This window comes from Maniola jurtina, chromosome 4 (assembly GCF_905333055.1).
Source record: "Maniola jurtina chromosome 4, ilManJurt1.1, whole genome shotgun sequence".
Classification (NCBI taxonomy): domain Eukaryota; kingdom Metazoa; phylum Arthropoda; class Insecta; order Lepidoptera; family Nymphalidae; genus Maniola; species Maniola jurtina.
Window position 1 is genome coordinate 9,809,985 of NC_060032.1, and position 20,881 is coordinate 9,830,865.

At 35.7% G+C, this 20,881-nt stretch overlaps 1 protein-coding gene across 1 annotated transcript in view; it reads left to right on the plus strand.

Annotated features, from left to right (window-relative positions):
* The window catches only part of LOC123864579, an 82,586-nt gene that overhangs the window by 43,920 nt on the left and 17,785 nt on the right, over positions 1-20,881 (plus strand). The window contains exons 5-9 of the mRNA XM_045905141.1: positions 4,409-4,499; positions 5,976-6,143; positions 7,665-7,793; positions 8,298-8,426; positions 9,178-9,403. Coding sequence (XP_045761097.1) covers positions 4,409-4,499; positions 5,976-6,143; positions 7,665-7,793; positions 8,298-8,426; positions 9,178-9,403 — 743 coding nt within the window. The remainder of the gene's footprint in view (positions 1-4,408; positions 4,500-5,975; positions 6,144-7,664; positions 7,794-8,297; positions 8,427-9,177; positions 9,404-20,881) is intronic.

Below are 20,881 nucleotides of genomic sequence, written 5' to 3' on the forward strand. Positions count from 1 at the left end.
CCGTCCTATACAGGTTGTATAGAGCCATAAAATTTTATGATACGAGCGTTGACAAAATGATGTGTGGTTAATTTTTCTATTCATGATCGATACGGTAGTTAGTTAGTTAGTTCCTTAACAAATATTCTGCATTGAATACGTAACCCTTGACTTAAGAAAGCGGATGCCGTTACTGGATCTATTTAGAAATGAAGACTGAAAAGAACTAAATAAATTATGTTCAAGAAAGGAATCACTCTTTAATATCCTATTTATTTTAGGTATCTACCTAGTACCTACTACAGTATAGGCATTTACCGGTTCAATAATGCAGAAAAAAACAATTTACTTAAGTAACATAACACACAAAGTTTACTATAAAAGTTTACCTACGATTCATCATCATCATCACCATCAATAACCGATAAACTTTCCACTACTGGGTATAGGTTTCTTGTAGAAACTTTCACACGCCACGGTCTTGCGACGCCTGAATCCAGCGGCTCCCTGCGACTCGCCTAATATCGTCCGTCGACCTAGTGATGGATTTTTCAACGCTGAGCCTTCCGGTGCTAGGTACCTACGATTATCACAGGTTAATTAAAAGAAACTCATATTAATATCAGTTACTTTTAACTGTTAACATTTTTTTAAGAAGCTGCAAAGATAAAATCCAATGCCATTAGTCTATGAGCTTTGTGCATTAATCATGTAACTTTTTCCACTGACGTGTTGGTATTTGTTGCTGCACAGTGCGCATAGTCGAACTAGTTACGCTATGATTTATAATATGCTATGAAAATTAAGCAATACGTCTTCATACAAATTGCTTACTTGATTTATATTAAAGCGGTTAAGAAGATAGTGACTTGAGTTGATATCTTTTTCACAGTCTGGATAGATAGATGGAGCTTTTATGCACACAAAACATGAAATAACCAAGACAAAACAAAGAAACTAAAAACTAAGAATAATTAGAGTATAGGTGTAGTATAGCTAATAAGGATAGGTGACTTAAAGAGCATTTTGGCCCCCAACACTAGAAGCTGCCACACGTGTCTCTTTGCCTCTCTTCCTGCTAGAGCTACTGCGGATCTAAGGGACGTTTCTTTCATACAAGGGTGTCTAATAGGGCCTTTACTTTTTTACCTACCCAAGTATGCTGGTCCTCTTTAGGTCTTCAAGCCAGTGGAGTGGCGATTAGTCTCTCCATCAGTTACATTGGATTCGACTACCTATTCTTCTCCTGGCTACTCTATTATTCTCTACCTATTCTTCTCCATGGACCGACCAAATTAAAGCTGCTGTGGGCGGTCCCTTGCACGAGTGTACCAGGCTGTCAGCCAGCAGGGAGAAGTGGCGAATGCTCGTGAGGCGTATAACATCTGCCCTCAAAGACGTTGCTTCATGATGACCACGATCGCTCTGTCAAGAGTGACACGACAAAGAAGAAGAATTCTTCTCTATTTGGTTGGTACCCAAAAATCCTTTTAGGCACTAAGAGCTCTTCTTTTAATAGTAGTAGACCTAAATCAAGGTTGTCTGATCGAATGCGTAGACATGTCAACGGTCGGTAAACAGTATTTCGTGTTATTTTAATTTTCACTCGTAGTAGAATCGGTTAATTTAGTGAGCATTCAATATTTTTTGCTTACTGTTCTTTCATTCAATTGAAATGAGTATGACTGTGTGAGAGAAAGTGAATCGGTATGATTAATATTCGCTTGCTTTCGTCCTTGACCGACGACGATGTACAAATTGGACACAGCGAGGTCATCACTCATAACTTACTACTATTTTTAGCCGCTTTGATTAATATTCATGCGAATGAAAGTAAATATTTTCACTGTGTCGTTTTGTTAATTGGTTTTTAAACATGATATGTAAACGAGATACCATTTAAATGAATAATGTAAATTTTTGATATATTTTAAATTTATTACATTAATTGGCACACGCTTGATTAGAATCACATCTGTGACCTGGTGAAAAGTGAAGTGTGGGCTATGGTGGACACACATTTGCCTAGAAGATGATTTTTACTCTTTTCAAAGAAATACAGGAACATAGATTTCGAAAGGGCATTCCAAATCCGAGCCACTAAGGAATGAAGACGTAAAGTGTTGCGCGTATGTAGATGACACAGGAATGAAATCCCGCCCGATTTTTTTAATTTTTTTAAAATTCTATTTCAATTTCTTGCGATACTGTGGTAAAAATATGAAGAGCAAAAGAAATTAAAGCAATCCTGAATAAATTTAATTATTAAACTTGTCTTTAGTTGTATCTATTCCAATTTCTAGGTTGGAAATGTTTATTCATAATATACAGCGGGACATAGGAGTAAATGGGGATAAAATATGAAGTATCAAGCTTGTTTCTACAGCATATTTCATTATTACATAATAAATTACCTTGGGATTGATTTAAAGCGTTCCTGTTAGCTACATAGGCCGAGAGATAAAATATAAAATATCAGGTTAGAACGGTAAATAGCGCCGTTACACAGGCTGTAAGTGTAACGCGCGATCTGGCGTCATTAAGACGAATGCAAAGGCATTAGCGCGAGTACCCTTTTATATGAAGAAATTACTGGAACACCTATCATTCACATTATGTGGGATATTATAAACGTGATGAAATTGCTTCACCATCTATCATTGACATAGTAAGGAATAAATATAATATGACACGAGATTATAGCCTGTAGGGTTTTGCTCATTACCATCATATGTTTGTATTGGTAAGTCGGTCTTGACGTTATAAGAGAGATGTATGATAGCAAGATTTTGATTTTACTGTGTAAAAGTAACAATTGGGGATTTTTTTATATAAATATAAAATTAAAAAAAATAGTTATATTTTAAAATAAATAAAAATTTGTAATTTCAGAGAGATTTCAGAAAATATAACTTATTTATAAACTGATTCAAAAGAAAAACGACTAGGGGAGATTTAGGTATAAAACCTACCATTGTGCTTTTAGCTCTAGTGTCTAGCTAGTAATAGTTTATTTTTTGATTGATTGAATAAAGTCAATTTATACTCGCTAATGTGCATTATATTTATTTTTAATAATATATTAGGTACCAATGATTAAAGAAGGACATGCCCTGACTTCAAACGGGTATTTAGGGGCACTATCCAAGACACACTTTCTACGAATAGGTATTTGCGAATTTTAAACTTTCATAAAATATTGAAACTGGCGAACGGTGACATTATAGTGCAGCGACGATAGCGTCTCAGACTATCTCTGAATACAGAGATAGACTGAGACGTGCGCATTCATCCCGCCAATTCCAGACTCTAACAAGTGAAAATTAAAAATTTATAACATCCCCGACAAGTGAAGGTTACACTAACTAGAAAAGAGCTGATAACTTTCAAACGGCTGAACCGATTTTCTTGGATTATGCTAAGAACACTCTCGATCAAGCCACCTTTCAAACAACAAAAACTAAATTAAAATAGGTTCATTAGTTTAGGAGCTACGATGCCACAGAGAGATACACAACACACGCCAATCTTATAACACACCTCTTTTTGGGTCGGGGTTAAAAATGGTAAAATTTAATAAAATCCATATAATATGTACTGCACGTTTTGACTTTTTATCATTAGCGGTTTGAAACATAAAAAAGCGTCGGCCTTATTTTAGTACATTATGTAGTGGATAAATAAATAAAATTTAAATTAATTTGTTACTAATGTTAGGTACATTAGTAACAAATTAATTTAAATTTATTGCTAAAATCCCGAATGTGCAGACAGCTTTACGCGTCCGCGGGAGCCGGTCGAGCTTCCCGGTGCATTGCTCTCTAGCTCGTCTCGTAATGTTAAACTCTTCTAAATTATATCTTTTACAATCCAGAGATAAACCTCATACATTTTCCCTGCTCCGCGGCTCCGTTCCGGCCGCGTATAATATCATTTATTATAACACAGTTAACAACTTTATTTGATTTACCGTACGCTAGTGTTTTATTCCGTAATTTTGATGAATCTCATTTTGTCTGTTTTAAGCTTCTGTTGTTTCCGTAAAATGTAATTTATTGCATTACTTAAGGCATACTATGCCGTTAATTTTATAATACTACATTTTCTTTGATTCAAGGTGCCTGCGACTTTGTCTGCGTGGATTATAAATATTTAGGTTTTTACAACCTAAGTCAGTTTCTGGGATGCAAGCTACCTTTGTACCAAAATCAGTCAAACGCATGCGCCTTTAAGAATTCTGTGGATTTTTTTGATTTTCCGGGACTAAAGAACTCTTAGTTCTTCCCGAGAACGCGGCCGTAAAAAGCTAGCAGGCATAGACAAACACACGTTCGGAATAATGATATGTAATAGTATATGGATACACCTCCAATGTAGGAAAAGTAGGTTCCTACTTTTCATGTAAAATAAAGAGTTTTTCTTGTTTCAGTTTCGTGCTAAACCCGTTGACTCCAGTGCAAGAGACGCGTTGTTTATTACAAAATGACACCCAAGCCAATAATCCTATGGCTCTACCACAGGTATGTATTTTTTAAAGCTTTGTATGCCTAGGTATTTGTTAGATCAAACCGTAAACCTAAAGTTGGAAACTATAGTAAACTTAATTAAAACTTTATATAAAGCTCTTCCGCAAAGGACACTGCGAGTGGTTTAAAACCAGTAAATTCAGTTCATTAAACTTCTGTTACTTAATTTTATTTACTGTATCAATAATAGTTTATTTAAAACCGAATTCCAGCATGCAACCGTCGTAGAATGCGGCGGTCCGTAGCGGAATAAATCGTTGGATAGATACGACCTAGGCTAGCATATTCGGTGGCCTAGACATTGCCAATTAGCTGGAAATGTCGATACCGCATTAACAATTCAGATTAAGTCGACTAACATGTTTTAAGATCCAGGAAAGTCCTCGTTAAGACTTAATTCTACACATTTTGCATTCAATGGGCTCCTCCATAGATTTATTCTAATAGGCCATTTCCTTCTAACCACGCGGTAATTTTGATTATAATCCCGCATCATAAAACCGTTCTTTTGAAACGAATTTCATACATACAGATAGGTACGTAAACATCAGTAATTAAAGTTTATTTTTTACGTTTTTAAGGTGTTCATGGACAAATTTTTATTAGGTGTTGTATTCTAGAAATATTTTTTGTACTATTCGAGAAATATTTTTTTCTAATTTTACCCGGTGAATTTTGTATACATTTGTAATTATTTTTGGTCTCAAAAAGCATTTATCCAACCAGTAGCTTAGTTAAATAATCCATTACTCGCTTTCAGAACTAATGAGCGGTTCGACTATAAATTCTGTGCTAAGTGATGCATCTCAGTACGCATTGTTTTGTTTATTTTATGCAAGAACGAAAATAAAAGGATGCGATGCCTACGTGGGTACGAAAGTTTATTACGTGTATCGTTGGTTACATACGAAGCAGGTTTCGCTTGTGATATTAGATAGCCCTGCAACATAGGCGTTTCAATAATTTATAATAGTTGGTAGCAAAAAGGTATTAAACAAATTTTAACTGGTTGGCATAAACAGATACTTTACTATACAACCACAGCATGTATACAATATACAGTTTATGTTACAGTTTTCCACTTCAACAATGTTTGAAAAACATTGCTGAAGTGGAAAATTCTTTAGGCGCGTTGGGCGATCGATTTTTGGATGGGTAAATTGCTAATGTTTATAGTTCTCGGTGTGCCAATAGATGTAAAAACTAAACTAATGTTTTTAATCTACAAATTATGAAATTTAAATTTTTGATATTACAATTAATTTGAAAATCGAAATAAAACCACTGTTATTACATAATTTTAAGTTTTTACTTCTGTCGGCAGTTTTTACAGACTGCCATTTTTTTTTGTTTAATTTATGAGTTTGGTAGATATGATATGCTCATGATACCTACCCATACTTAGCGGTGATGGGTTTATAAAATATACTCTACCATTTGTCAGTATAAATATCAGCGTATTTTTTACAGCGTTCAGTGAACACATACTACATGGTGAAACTCCAAGTGCGGTCAGAAAATCTGTGCCTCCGGCCTTGGGCATTCGAAAGGGTGCCAGGCAAGGCGCTCCGGGGACTGGACAATAGTATAATCTACACTTCCACTAAGGAGGCCTGCCTCGCTGCCTGCCTCAATGAGGTAATGAAGCCACTTACGTTGAATTATTCTAAACCTATAATTTCTTGAGCATACCTTTACGTTTGAGGCGATTTGTGTTTCCACTATTTATAAGCGCAACGCCTTTTCAATGTAGGCTATATCTATTCAATTTATATTTACGGCTCTGTCCTACTTCTGGAGATACTGGGAAATGATACGGGTTTTAAGCGCAGGTGACTAGAGGGTAGATATTTGAAACTTTGTAAGTTTATGGAAAATCAATTACGATATTTACGATGGTAGATATCGACTAACGTATTCGAATATGACTTCCGTGATAATGTGAAGGGTTTGGCCATAGTCTATCACGCTATTGGCAAACTTCACATGCCTTGGATAACTCTCAGGCATGCAGATTCCTCACGGTGTTTTTTTTCATGTTAAAGCAACTGATATTTAATTGCTTGGAACACAAATAACTCAATGTAGAGGTGTGTACCCGTAACCGAACCCTTGACCTCCCGAATAGGAGGCGAACGCTGGTGTTACTTAAATGAAAAGGGTCGAGTGAATATTTATTTTCGTCCCACAAAAAAATGGAATGGACACAAAAGAAGAAGGTAGGTATGTGGAACAGTGAGGATGATCCTGTTTTAAAAAATGAAACCCAAACATTTGAACTTGAAGTTAATTATAAAATAATTCAGACTACACGCGAAATTGACACGGGTCGCATCACGAACCCTTCTCTTATCTGAATTTATTATGGAAATATATTATACCAAATCCTTCTTTTGAAATTCAAATACTTTGAACATTATTCGTTACTTATAACATGAATAGGGGTCAACGCAGACAAACGTTTTGAGACCGACATTTTATATTGTAGATTAACGTTAAACCATGAAATAAGCTTAAAATCATTAGTTTTAAGACCGATTTTTTCAATTATACAGACTTAGGCAATGAAGGAGACTTAAGCAGAAACAGATTGACGTACGGTATTGACGAGGTAGCTTTTTAAGGATTTTCTCCAACTTTAGTCGGGATGATTTTGTTATTTAACTATACCAACGAGTATTTGTTTTGAAGTGAAAACTTTAAGTGATTTTGGGATCCAGTTAAAACCGTATTTATGTATAAGTGCTATAAGTCTTGTATGACGTGATGCGCGTATGATATGCGTGTTCGATAATATTATTTCAGTTTTAAGTTTCCACTTCTGTCGGGAGGCCATGGGCAGTCCCCACATGATCGGTACAGACTGCTCATTTTTTTAACCCCCGACCCAAAAAGAAGGGTGTTATAAGTTTGATGTGTGTATCTGTGTATCTGTCTGTGGTATCGTAGCGCCTAAACTAATGAACCGATTTTAATTTAGTTTTTTTTATTTGAAAGGTGGCTTGATCGATATTGTTATTAGCTATAATCCAAGAAAATCGGTTCAGCTGTTTGAAAGTTATCAGCTTTTTTCTAGTTACTGTAACCTTCACTTGTCGGGGGTGTTATAAATTTTTAATTTACACTTTTTATATTATCGATTTGTCTTTATTTAATCAGAAAAAGTTCCCGTGCCGTTCTGCGGAGTATGAGTATGGAAGCATGAGGTGTGCGCTGAGTGATTCGGATCGACGCACGGCTCAACATTTTGTGCAACTAGTCGATACACCTGGCACCGATTACTTTGAGGTAAGTACCTACCTACCAATTCTAATTTATTAGCTTTTATTTATATTTAACATTTTGTCTATGAAGGAAAAAATAATTTTTAATTTTAAATTTTTAATATTAATTTAATATTAATTTTTAATATTTTTTTTTTTTTTTTTAATTTTTAATTTTTTAATTATATAACTAGTTTGTTTATATTGTTGAGTTATTATAATTTGGCCTTATAAGAACAAGTATTTAGTTTCCACTTAAGTACACGACAATGTTTTGCGTGTAAAATTAAAATACGAGCTTTGCTTTACGAAGAGCACGTTTAGAATCATCTTGGAATGTAAATAACGTAGGGAATGCAGAAAAATTAGAAAATTGTCTCCTCTTTCCCCCATTTCTACGGAACGACGTAGCCGCTAGTAGCATAAATTCTGCGAAGCTACTCAGCGTAAATTCCATGTGTTGCCGTGTAAATAAACAGCGTGATTATCGCCATTACGTATTTTAAGTGATTTCTGTGTGGTCGTGCAGAATTTGTGCCTGAAGGCGTCGCAAGCGTGCAAAGGGCCGAGGATATTTACCGCGCCGCGTGTAGGAGTCGCCGAAGACAAAGTGGCCCAGTATGCCGGCCTACACTACTATACTGACAAGGAGTTACAGGTAAAGCTTTTAGGCTGTTAGCGACATTCTCCAATAGGTACTTTACGCCTATTGTAGCTATCTAAAGATAAAACATGTTTTGTTTATATGTTAGAGAGAGAGTCAGTCATGCTAGACCTTCGTTCCTCCCTGTGTTAGGGACAATACGCACAGAAACTTTCAGTTTTTATAAAATAATGAAGGTCTGACACGCACTGGCTCTTAGGCCATGTGTATTCATGCGTAACGATAACTCGCAACAATTTTATGTAGATTAAGCTAGTTTAGAATCTCATTAAATAGATAGTAAATCCCAGGAAGTAAGTATAATAAACAGAAATATCTTATATTAAGTACTGAAATGCAATTAACTGCGACATGTGATCTTTTACATCTTTAATCTATTGTAAGTACCCATTAGCAATAAAACTTGCAGAAATCAGCGTTTGCAAGTCATTGGCACCATCATCACTGCCAAGTCAAATACAGCATAAAAACTGCGAAAGTTTACACAGCACGAGTAGCTTGTTAAAGCATACTTCTGTAAGAAATTGGGGTTGTTTCTTGCCAGTGGAAACTTACGTAGTGTTTGTTTATGGATTTCTATTTTTTAGTTTTATTTCCATTAAGGATAATACAATATCTTCTTTTCCTAATAATTGTAGGGATAGGAATTGAGAATCATATAAGTTATCTATTCAATAGAATAACGTATGTTAGTACGTTTGATTTCCATAACCTGATGATTCATCTATAAATATTTAACGAACAGGTGACATCGGAATCAGCCTGCAAGCTGGCATGCGAGATCGAATCGGAGTTCCTTTGCCGGTCGTTCCTCTATCTCGGGGCACCTCACTCCGCCGCCTACAACTGCCGTCTCTACCACCTCGATCATCATACACTGCCCGATGGACCCTCCGCGTACCTGAACGCTGAGCGACCGCTCATCGATGACGGCGAACCTATCGGAAAATACTTCGAGAACTTTTGTGAGAGTGAGTACTTTTTCTTTTATTGCATAGAAATTGTGGCTAAACGAGCAGTCGGATATCGTGTGGTTATCGTTTTTATAGTAAATCATAAAAACTCTCTCGAAATAATGATTTTTAAAATATGTTATGGTTTTGGTGCATTTAAGTTATAGGCTACAGCAAACAGTGGTCTAAATAAAAATAAAATATCTATATACTACCTATTTTAAACGAATTATACAATGTAAAACACAAAAGAAAACGTTATCAAGTATTACACACTGTAGAGGCACGGACTGTAGCGCCTCACGGACCGATCTCTTTACTATTTAATTATGCTTAAGTTATGTAATGTAAGCAATCTTATGAGATTAAAAATAATGCTTACATTTTGCTTAGGTACTTCCATAATTTTATCACGCGCCCAGTGCGTGGCGCCTTTGCATCCATAAATTATTGAATATAGGCCTACGAAAGAGTCGATCTTGTCGAAGAAAAGACATAAACGCGTTGTACGGCTTCTTAAAATATGTGGCGTTAAAATAAAATTTAAAATAAAATAGGTACTTATTATATTATAACCAGGTTTAACGTATAACTAATAAATATAAAATAATCGATACATCTATATGTATACCCATAAATAAAATGAAGCGGTTTTCAAGACACGATTCCTAGTATGGAAATCACTGCTCCACTATGTAGTTGTGAAATTGTTGTGATTCTTCAAATGAATGAAAGTTGTGCTTGCCGATTTGAAAATAACTAGCTATTTACATGTTATGAACAAGTGTAAATTAAAAATTTATAACACCCCCGACGATCCAAAGTATTTGAGTTTTCCAAAACATCATTTTCAAATAAATAATTATGTATTTAGGCAACGTCCATCTTGATAGCTTGACATTTGTCTATTGACATAATATTATGAACCTAACGGTTATCTAACCTTCTTTTCTACAAGAAAACTAGAAAAGAGCTGATAACTCTTAAACGGCTGAACCAATTTTTTTAGATTATAGCTAAGAACACTCTCGATCAAGCCACCTTTCAAACAAAAAAAACTAAATTAAAATCGGTTCATTCGTTTAGGCGCTACGATGCCACAGACAGATACACAGATACACAGATACACAGACACACAGATACACAGATACACACGTCAAACTTATAACACCCCTCTTTTTGGGTCGGGGGTTAAAAATCGAAACCCATTACCTATGTTTCTGAGTGTCTCTTCATCCTATCTAATCTTTAAGAAGGCTAAATATCATGATTCACTCAGATGAAGTCATGGGCGAAAGCCCGTTAATTTAATTTATGTGTAGGTATGAGATTTAGAAAATAAGAAATTAACAAGAACGAAAAATGTAAAGATAATGTTCGGTTTAATTTAACTAAACGGATTTCAGAATTAAAAATTTTACGAAACATAATTCTTGTTTATATTTATTAAGCTAAGTAGGTTATCGAATTACCAATCGTTTATGACCAACCATTTGCATATCGATTTCTACGGAAAAGCTATAATACTTTTATCACTCACATTTGATCACCCACCGGCCGGAAACTTGAGATATGCATTTCTAATTTAAGATACGACTTCTTAAGAAGCTCAATAATCAATCTAAGTCGCTTTTCATTCAATAAAAATATAATTTCTCGAAGCTGGAATACGAAAATAGATGCAGAATGAAATCCTTCAAGTTAATAATAGAAGCAAGGCGTAAAATTAGCTATTTTAAAGAGTTGCTTGACAACATAGTTCTTGAGTCTCAATGATGGTACGCAAAGATTAAAGTCTAATGGAAATAGTAAGTAATTGAACAGTCATTTTTCTAGACTCCTTTGCTAGTAATTACCGAGGGTTTAAAATGGTTTTTGTTCCTTTTATGGACTAACTGATGCGTGGCTTTGCGTTGTCAATTATATTGATGCAATAATTTTCTGGTATTTCTGAGTAATTATGTGGGATGAATTGATTTTATTCATTGTAAACCGATTAATGTGAACGAGATATTTATTTGTAAGTTAAAACCTAAGGTATTATAAAACACCAGATAGCAAAGCTTAAACAATTATGATTTAAAACGTGAAGATTTCGTACGCTTATATACCTAATATTATATGTATATTATGTGACATATTATACGAGTAACGACACAGCGCGGGGGCTAAAAGCTTGTTTCATAAAATGGTGGGCCTAGGGTTGGTTACAACATATACGAAAGTACTTAATGTTATAAATTCAAAAGTGAAATATATCTGTTTGTTTTAACCAGACTTCACAATCGATTCAATAAAAGACACAAGCCTTTAAAATCCCGGAAAACAAATTATCCTGCAGTAATTTTAAAACCCTTAATCCTCGTATGTAAAAGTCAGTAATAGAATAATTATTTATTAGAACAAATAACTGATTAAAGACTTGGAATTAATATTTTTGTCACGTAAATCCCGGATGTGCAGCTCAATCACAGGATGGATACGTGAGCAGAATTGATTATAAGTCGAGATCTTGTTTGATCTATCGCTATATAATAGATTTTGCAACTAAGTATAAAGTTTTTTAATATCAACGACGCTAAATTTTGTAGTATATTTAGCTCTTCATGTGACATTTTAAAAGCTTTAATTTAGTACTTTTATTTTAAACATGAAGACGTCAAAGTCTTTGATGAAACCTTATTTCATTAATTTCATTATGTTCTCCTTTACCTTTTGGATCTTCAAAGAGTACCTACCTACATATTATATACCTACCTATACACTCAATCAGAGATTTATACAGTACCTAAATGATTAAAGTTAAATGAATTAATTCTTTTTTTTTAAATTAATAACACCTTATTTCTTATCTGCTCATTTACCCTTTGGGTCTTCAACTAGTAAATACATATTATTATGTAAATCAAGTAATCAAGAATTTAAATAGTATGTTCATATTTAAGTTCATTCGATATCATTTCTCAATAACGTCGTCTTTAGCAGATAACGCAAATAATGTACAAGCTTTAGAACTTTAACAATATTAACAAAAAAAAAATACGCAAGCCATCGCCACGCCCGCGCGTCGTACCGTATACCTGCCTACATGGAATGAAAAGTATAAATAACAGTTACAAGTGCTATGACCTTAACATAATGATATTAATTAAGAAACTATATTACTTGGGATAGCTTCTAAATGTGTGCACGTACACAAATTAGTTCCAGCCACAAACGCAGTATATTGATATCACGACTGACAATAGCCACCGCGGTGGTCCGCAATTAACGGTTTGCTTTTGTGCAATACGGAAATCTTCAGTAGCTACGGTTAGATAGATGTATGTGATACAGGAATTAAATTGCACATAACTTTTTTATATTGTACCTACCTTAAACTATAAGGGTTCCGTTTTTCCTTTTGAGGTACGAACCCTAGAAACAAATGTTCTTGTCTTCATTTACGTTCTGCTTAGACTCATATTTATCGGGCTTGGTAGGCATAGTAGAACAAGTAGTTTTTGATAATTTACTACTAATCTATAAGTGGAAAGTTCTACTGATTTTTTTTACTAAGTACAACAAAGTAACGCCAAATTATCGCTCACATCTGAATCCAATAGCTAGCAGAATTTTTATTGAGGATAGCGCGAGACGCCTTAAATAAAATGTATCTCGACCTTGCTATCTGACAGGCAATTAATATATGAGTTCTAGCTCCTAAAGAAGAGCAACCTTTACGTAACACCTGACCTTCAACTAATTTGCTAAGAACTTCGGATGTCTCAAGCGACTACTGGGCCTATACTATTTCTTCTACGGAATAAGTTATAGGGATTTTGTCACTCCAAAATCTTTTTTAAAGGTGTTCCCACCGAATCATTTGTCGACCTTGTGAAATTTATCAAAAAAAAAAGCCTTTGTGGTGCGGGTTCGCCGGTTCAGCGGCTTCGGACTCCAGCAATTGTTATTGCTACTTCATCTTCGCAATTCGAGTTACGCGTATATTGGTTAGTCTGGTACTTCTATCTCCAACGCTCGCTGAGCAAATTGAACTTTTTATTATAGGCCCATAGTTAGTGACGTCTCTGTCCTTTGATCAAAATATCTGTTCCAATTGGCTAATGTATACTGCGATTGAACTCAGGTGGACCGGACTTGCCCTTCTTTTAATTTTTTGGAAATAATGCTTTTTTCACGATAAATAACGGCAAATCGGTATAAAAAGGAACGACAAGATTACTAATAACTTCATTAATGCACCGTAATTTTACCCACGGATGGTAAGTACTGTTAAAAAGATAGTAATTAAACATTACTTCTCACCCATGTTCGTGGGAATAAATTCGTGCATAATATTATTTTTTATTGTAACTACACTTATTTGAAAGTAGTGTGAGCCAGTATAGTTGTGCTATATTCATTGAAACAATACTTAGATAAGCGTAGCATAAGCATACAAAGTGATATAAACACAGATTATACATTAACTTATTACCTACTCTTAAATTCATCTTTCTTTCGACATAAAGACTTTTCGACAAAAATAAGGTAAAATAGGTAGTGAGTATTTCAAGCATACATGTAGATCTTACACTTAGTGTGTATTTATACTTGAAAAACTTAAAATTATGGTAGTCAAACATAAATGAACCGATTGCCAATCACAGAGAATCACAAAACTGTGTTTTTATAGTACTACTTAGGTATTCTTTTCTAACAATCCGAAAGCCCAGCTCATAAAATTTCCGCAAATTATAACGCCTATACCTATCAAAGGTTATTTAAAAAATTATAAAGCAACTTATCGTTGCTTGTTGTTGTTATAAACGTTATAATTAAAGGAATTTATCACCGCTACACCGATATTGTAAATGTAGATAATTAGAGGAGGTAGAGCGAATTAATCTTATACGAGCCACTAGAGGTCAGAGGGTAAAGACCAAAAAGCAGTCGAGGCATCGGTTATCTCCGCAACTAATTGGAGTGAACAACATAAAAGCCTTTTTCTTATTTATTGCAAAATAGAACAATACATCAGACGAAATTGTAAAGAAACAAAATTAAATAAAATTATTAATTTAATAAATATAATATAAAACGACGCTAATTCACAGATAAATTAATGGTAGGTGTATTCCAGTATTTTCATATGGCCAGCAAAAACATACAATGTGACGTTGATGGACGTTTGTAGTTTGATTTTGAGCCTAAATAATTATATTTAAAAAAATGGGCAATGTTAGTCCACCACAAAGCATAAGGTAAAGTAATAACTAATAATATTATATTATTAAATTTTTCTTTGCCTTTGTGCGGCACGTAGTATATAGAAACAAAGCAAGTGGAGTCACAGTTACCTACTCAGGCTAGTTTATTTAATTAAAAGGCTGCTGTTCAACTTTTAATGTAAACGTAGGCACTAGCAGTTATCGAGAAGGAAACAGTTAGGCTTCGCTATAGGGGACCCTGGCTTGCTACTCCATTACGTGGGTACTGCTACGACATTTAGATTGTCATCTATTGCTAAAGGCCAGCCTCAGTGCACACTGAATAACTTTATATACCGATAGGTACACCGTTATATTCGAACTCGATCCCTTACATTTCCTTTCAAATAATGATGAACGTAATTGCAAAATCTGGATTGGTTAATATCGGTAATCAAATGTCCCGCTGTAGTCGAATAATGTAATCGAATAAAAAACGGCCAGCTGAAGACGGGGTTTACTGTCAGTTTTGCTACAGACTGCTGTGTTTGGCGGATAACCTAAACCTACCGTCTTTTCTTTTAGCCTATGTAAAATACTTGCACGCCTTTCCATGGCAAATCTGGTGATACCAAAATGAATTGTAATATCCATTTTAACCTGCTAAATAAATGATTTGATTTGATTTGATTTTATTAGCGCTTGGCTCATAATCAGATCTACTGGCACGTGATGTTACAGCCTAAGATAGCCTATTCACTCTTGACAAGAAGATACCTATATTCAAAGTAGAGTGGAGGGGAAAACAGAAGTTGGAAGAGCGTTCCATATCCTAGCAGTTCGAATTAGAAACGAAGAGATACATAGCTAGAAAGGTAAAGGAGAAACCAGGTCAAAAAATTCTTGGGCTTACTCTCCGAAATATATCCCGTAGAATACCGATAGAACGATTTTCTGATGCTCTAGCTGATGTTTGATGAACAAATATCTGGACGCTCCATCTATTGATCACTCATGGATGAAAGAATTGAGTGATACAGAATCGACCGTCTGATGGACGCCTAACCGTGGTTGCAAATTGATCAGATTAGAGATGAATAGCGCATCAATGTCGATATAATTTCGTTATGTTTACAAAATAGAATGTGCCGATTCACGACAACAGTTGCATTTTGGTGCAAAAAGGTTCTTATAGCTGGGCGTCGGCGTCGCCGCTCGTGCGTGCCGGTGCCGGGTAACGGTGGTGCTTCACGAAATTGAAAATTGGTTTTTGCGGCGCCCGTGAACTCAGCTTCATCTCAAGGCTTGGGCCCACATAAAGCGCGCGTACGGATGTCTAATCTTTTGTAGGTACATAGCCATTTAAAAGAATAGCGTCTCTCGACGTGAGAGTGTCTCCATCGAGCACCTTGTCATGCAGGGTAAAGTGGAGGGCACCTATGCGATCACCTATGCGATGGATTGACAAAGGGAAGTCTGCTCTAGATGTATCAGCCTAGCGGCCAGCAGAGAGAAGTGAGAGATAACCTCACCCTAAAGACGTCATCACTTCGTGATGACCACGAGCGCTTTGTAAAGAGTGTTGCGAAAATGGACTGACTGAGATATTCATATACTGGTACAACTCTAACCACTCTCCTCAAATCTGTTCATAGTCCACCGACTGATTGCAGATGGAAGAGATATGAAAAAAAAAAAACTCTAACCACTGGGTCTAGAAACTTGAGATTTGCCTGCATGATTTCTCTAACTAAGACGCCCGCTAATAAACGATTTTCATAAATTCCACCCAACCAAAGACAGGGCAGATCAGCAAGTTTGTATTAAAATGACTGTATGAACTTCTGTAGAGTGCGATTGTAGCAGCACGGTTTCTACGCGTGTGAATGCCTCCTATACAGTTCCTATTGTATCACAAATTCACAACTTCTAGGACATGCTTCCGTCGCGAGTTGTGTGTAATTAAGCCTAAGTCAGCTGTAATTGAATCGAGATGAATATGGAACGTTGATGGCAGCGATTGTGAATTGATATTTAATTTACGCTGAACGAAATGTTAATTTGAAAGCACACGTGTGGTGGCGTGCAAATCTTCTTCATCATTAATGTATCACTGACCTCTACAAATACAAGTACGCTGGTCTATCAATTCTGAGAACATCAATGCTGCTGTTTTGAAGCAACTTGATTTTTGCCATTTTGGCTCTGGTATAGCAGCAGTGAGCGTCATGACGAACGCTATCTGTCAACATAGTGTCAACACTAAGACCATTTTGGACAAAGTGCCAATTTTTATTTCCGTTACATCTGGCTTTGAATCGGCACAAAAATAACTATTATTTTTATGGCATACCTCTTCCAGTGTAGGTTGTATATTTTTTCCGTGTAATGTATTCATACAACAGACTTAAACTTCGAGTCAATAGTCATTTGCTAGCTAGCTAGATTCTATTAAATTACCTACCTACATCAAATTTAATCATCTGTCAATATAACAACTAGTTACTAATCAACCAACGCGAATCACCCTTTCTGTATTTACATAGATATTGCCATATTATGTAAATTAACACTGATCAATTCGTTGTTGAATAAACTTAAAAATAGTCATAAATCAACTGAATTAATCGTTACGTTTCAATAAATTACATCAGACGAAGTGCATAATAGGTTCATTTAAAGCTATCAGTAACATGGTAACAGCCAATGGCCTTGCTTGGCCTTGCAACCAGTACCACGGGTCGGCGTCCGCTCCGCCAACTATAAAGCCTGAAACACACAATATAACCGCGACGATTCAATGCGACTCTTAGGTGCAAGGTGCACTGATAGAACCTACTACTATAAACACAACCTAAGCCTTAATCAAATAAATATAAAAAGGGCATTTATTGCAGTGTTAAGTAGGGACTGTACAGATTTTCTTTACTGCTACTTAAATTAATTAGATAGGCAAGTACTTAAACTAAATAGGTACAGTAAAGTTTATACACATGTAAGGTTTTAGTTTTATATTTTATATTCTGTGTGTCCATCGACATAGGCCTCCTCCAAAGAGTTCTATTTCTAGCTAACTTTGTCCACCAAGTTTCTTATGTCTACGCTCTTTGTTTCGGGGGGTATTCCAAAACTTTTTTGGTCCATTTTTCAACCTTATCTCTTATCATGCCCTGATTCATTTGGCATAATAGGGGTGGTGCGTGGCAAACTCATGCACTCCCAAGCGCAGCGCGCGTCTACTGTTTCAATTTCAGTATACTAATTTCAGGGGTAATTATATCAAAGTGCATAAAAGCTGAGTTTAGGTAGATTGCGTAGCACGCGCAGGAGCTACGCTGCTACAGTGGCGCGCCTACGCAATGTGAACTGTTTTAAAAATTTCCTTGTATTCTAAATAGTACACACGTACGCGCGCGTTCAGAGTGACGTCATGTCGTGCAGTTGGAAGCGCGCTATGTGTCCAGAAAACTACGATTGAAGAGATTAAACCATTATATAACGTGATGGCGACGGCAGCAGCTCAAGCTCCTCAATGTAATCGCTTCGTACTGCTTCTCATATATTAGAAAAAATACTAACTATATTATAAAATTATTCAGAAAGTGTGTTTATTGATCTTTCCTGCAATCATGTCGCAACAGAACAACAAATCGACGTAAAATTTTGCACAATATACTCGTAGATAACGACTCGGGTGTAGGCTACTTTTTCCTAAAAAAATCAAAGAGTAGCCAAGGGATTGTTAAAAACCTAAATCGTTGACAAAGTCATGGGTATCAGCTAGTTTATAATATACACATTCTAATGAACGCATTGGACATATTTCTCTCATGCGCTGCTTGTCTCAACCCTTATAATGATAACGAGTATGTAATAAGCCCCTCATTATGTTCGCCTCTATTGAATTAATTCTTTAAAAGGATTACCTATAGTGGCAGATATAAATGATAAGGTCTAATAAGCCAGGATCTGACAACTGGATTCGCTACGCAATTGCTCTTCCTTTTATTTTTATTGTTTACAAATTGAAAGAAATCATTTCAAACTCTATTTATACAAGACTATATTCAACCACTATTTCATAGAGACTTGGACGTATCTTTCACGACGAGCGGGGATTTCGAAATTCTAAAACGTCTCTATACCTACATAATATTTTTAACTAGATGATACCCGTGGTTTTGGCGACGTGGATTTAGGGTTTTCCCGGAACAAAAAGTAGCCTAGGTCCGTCTCCGGGATGCAAGCTCTCTGGCCCAAACTATTTCGTCAAATTCATTTAAACGGATGAACCTTTACAAATCATGTATCTCTTCGATTTTTCGAGCAAAAAGTAGTCTACAACCTTCCCTATTTTTGTACCGAATTTCATCAAAATCAGTTTTAAACCGATGGGCCGCATGAAAGCTGGCAGATAGCTACTCAGGCAGACACATTTTTGCATATATTAGTACGGATTTAGATACAAAAAATTAATTTAAATAAATGAGGTCCAGTAGTGTGTATTTACCTTATGACAATAATGATGGATAAGCAGGTAACGAGTGGGTTTGTTGAAATGAAAGTTAAGCAAAATGCAGAAGAATATCAATTTACTCAGCAAATTGGCCAAGATTAACGCGTCCTTAATATGCTATAATGATCTGCTTGACTTGACGACCTTGAGAGTCCTTTGCTATAGCAACTTGTAATACGGGTCAGTACTCTGGTAATTATTTGTGTGTAATAACAAGTAAATATTATGTACTAGTGCATGCCCGTGACTATTCGCGTGGATCAAGTTTTTAAAAATGCCGTGGGAACTTTTGATTTTCCGGAAAAAAGTATTTAATGTCACTCATGTCGATCCGTTGCTTCGTTGTGGCGTGATTGAACGACAAACCTACAAACCAAGAAAACCCACTTTCGTATTTATAATAAAGGCAGTATTAGTGTTTGATGAGTTTTATTGAGTTAAATGAAGCGTACTGTTAAATGGTCTTAAACAGTTCCAGTTTTTGGAAAGCAACACCGTTTTACTTAACCGAAAACGGTAGATGATTTAAAAATTTGCTGTAATTTTAATTTGTTGCGGTATTTTTTTGGCTATACCATCTTCGTCAAATCTAAACCGTTTAGACGACTCTTTTTTCATTGGAAAGCGTTCGTCGTATTGGTCCTTTTACAATTTGGTGCAGACTTTTGGAATGGGGCACGTAATTAATTCTGACAAGGACGGAAATATTGAAATACTTACTAATTTGATTTGTGAAGTATGAAATCATCGAGAAAACATATCTAAATAATTGTAATAATGTAAGCGTTGTAAGCGCGGTTGTACTTTTATAGGATAGCGCAGCGTGTGGAAGTAAATTCATGCTGACAGCATTTCCTCTTCGGACGACAAGACTTATACGCTGTCTGTAGACCGTCCATTATACACGCCAACTATTTGATGAACGGTTACTTCATTGCATTTGTGCAGAAGGCTCGCTATTGCGTTAGTGATAAGCACTTGCCACTTGCCAACAGCAACGGCCTTGGCAATATTAGCTATAATATAGCTGCCATTGCAATGCAACTCGTAATACTAGGTTGACGACTTACAGCAGCAAACTAAGGCTTTCGCACACAAAACGCGTCCAACGCGGCTTTTAGAAGTTACATTATTAATATTCATGGAGTCGTATAAAGGCGTTTATACTTCGAAGCGTATTAAACTACTAATATTTAATTAACACTAAAACAATTCTGCTTAATCATATGACATAGACTACAGGCCCATGTTTAAAAATGGGTGGGTCATATGAACCACCAGGTGACGTATACAGGACGATATAAGAGCATAAAATAATAAGTTTCAGCACTATGCCGTCACTTGTAAGCTGTCCAACAGAGTGCTGGTGAGAATTGAAAAGTGCAGGTAGAGTGAGTACATTTTGGTCATATATTTTTGTACGGCATTTTTACCATCGATAGATCCATGAAAAATAATAAGAAAGCGCGCAGTGCCGTAAAAAAATGGTGCGCCACAAAGTCAGTAAATGTTTTGATTTTCTGACAATTTCCGGGGTAAATTTGGTCATTTAATTCTGTACGGCACTAGTTTCATACTGTTTCAATACAGCCTCTAATCCATTATTCCGCAACGCCGTAAAAAAATCATGCGACAAGGGGAAAAAATTGAGGGTAGCAACCCCCTCTCTTTCCGTGGTCCGGGGGGTGATTTGAAACAACATAAAATTAATTTATTTTGAAAGTGTTTTATGCATAGATAATATTTTTTTACATGCCGTACATTTTCGTTGGTCCAAAGGTTTGTAGG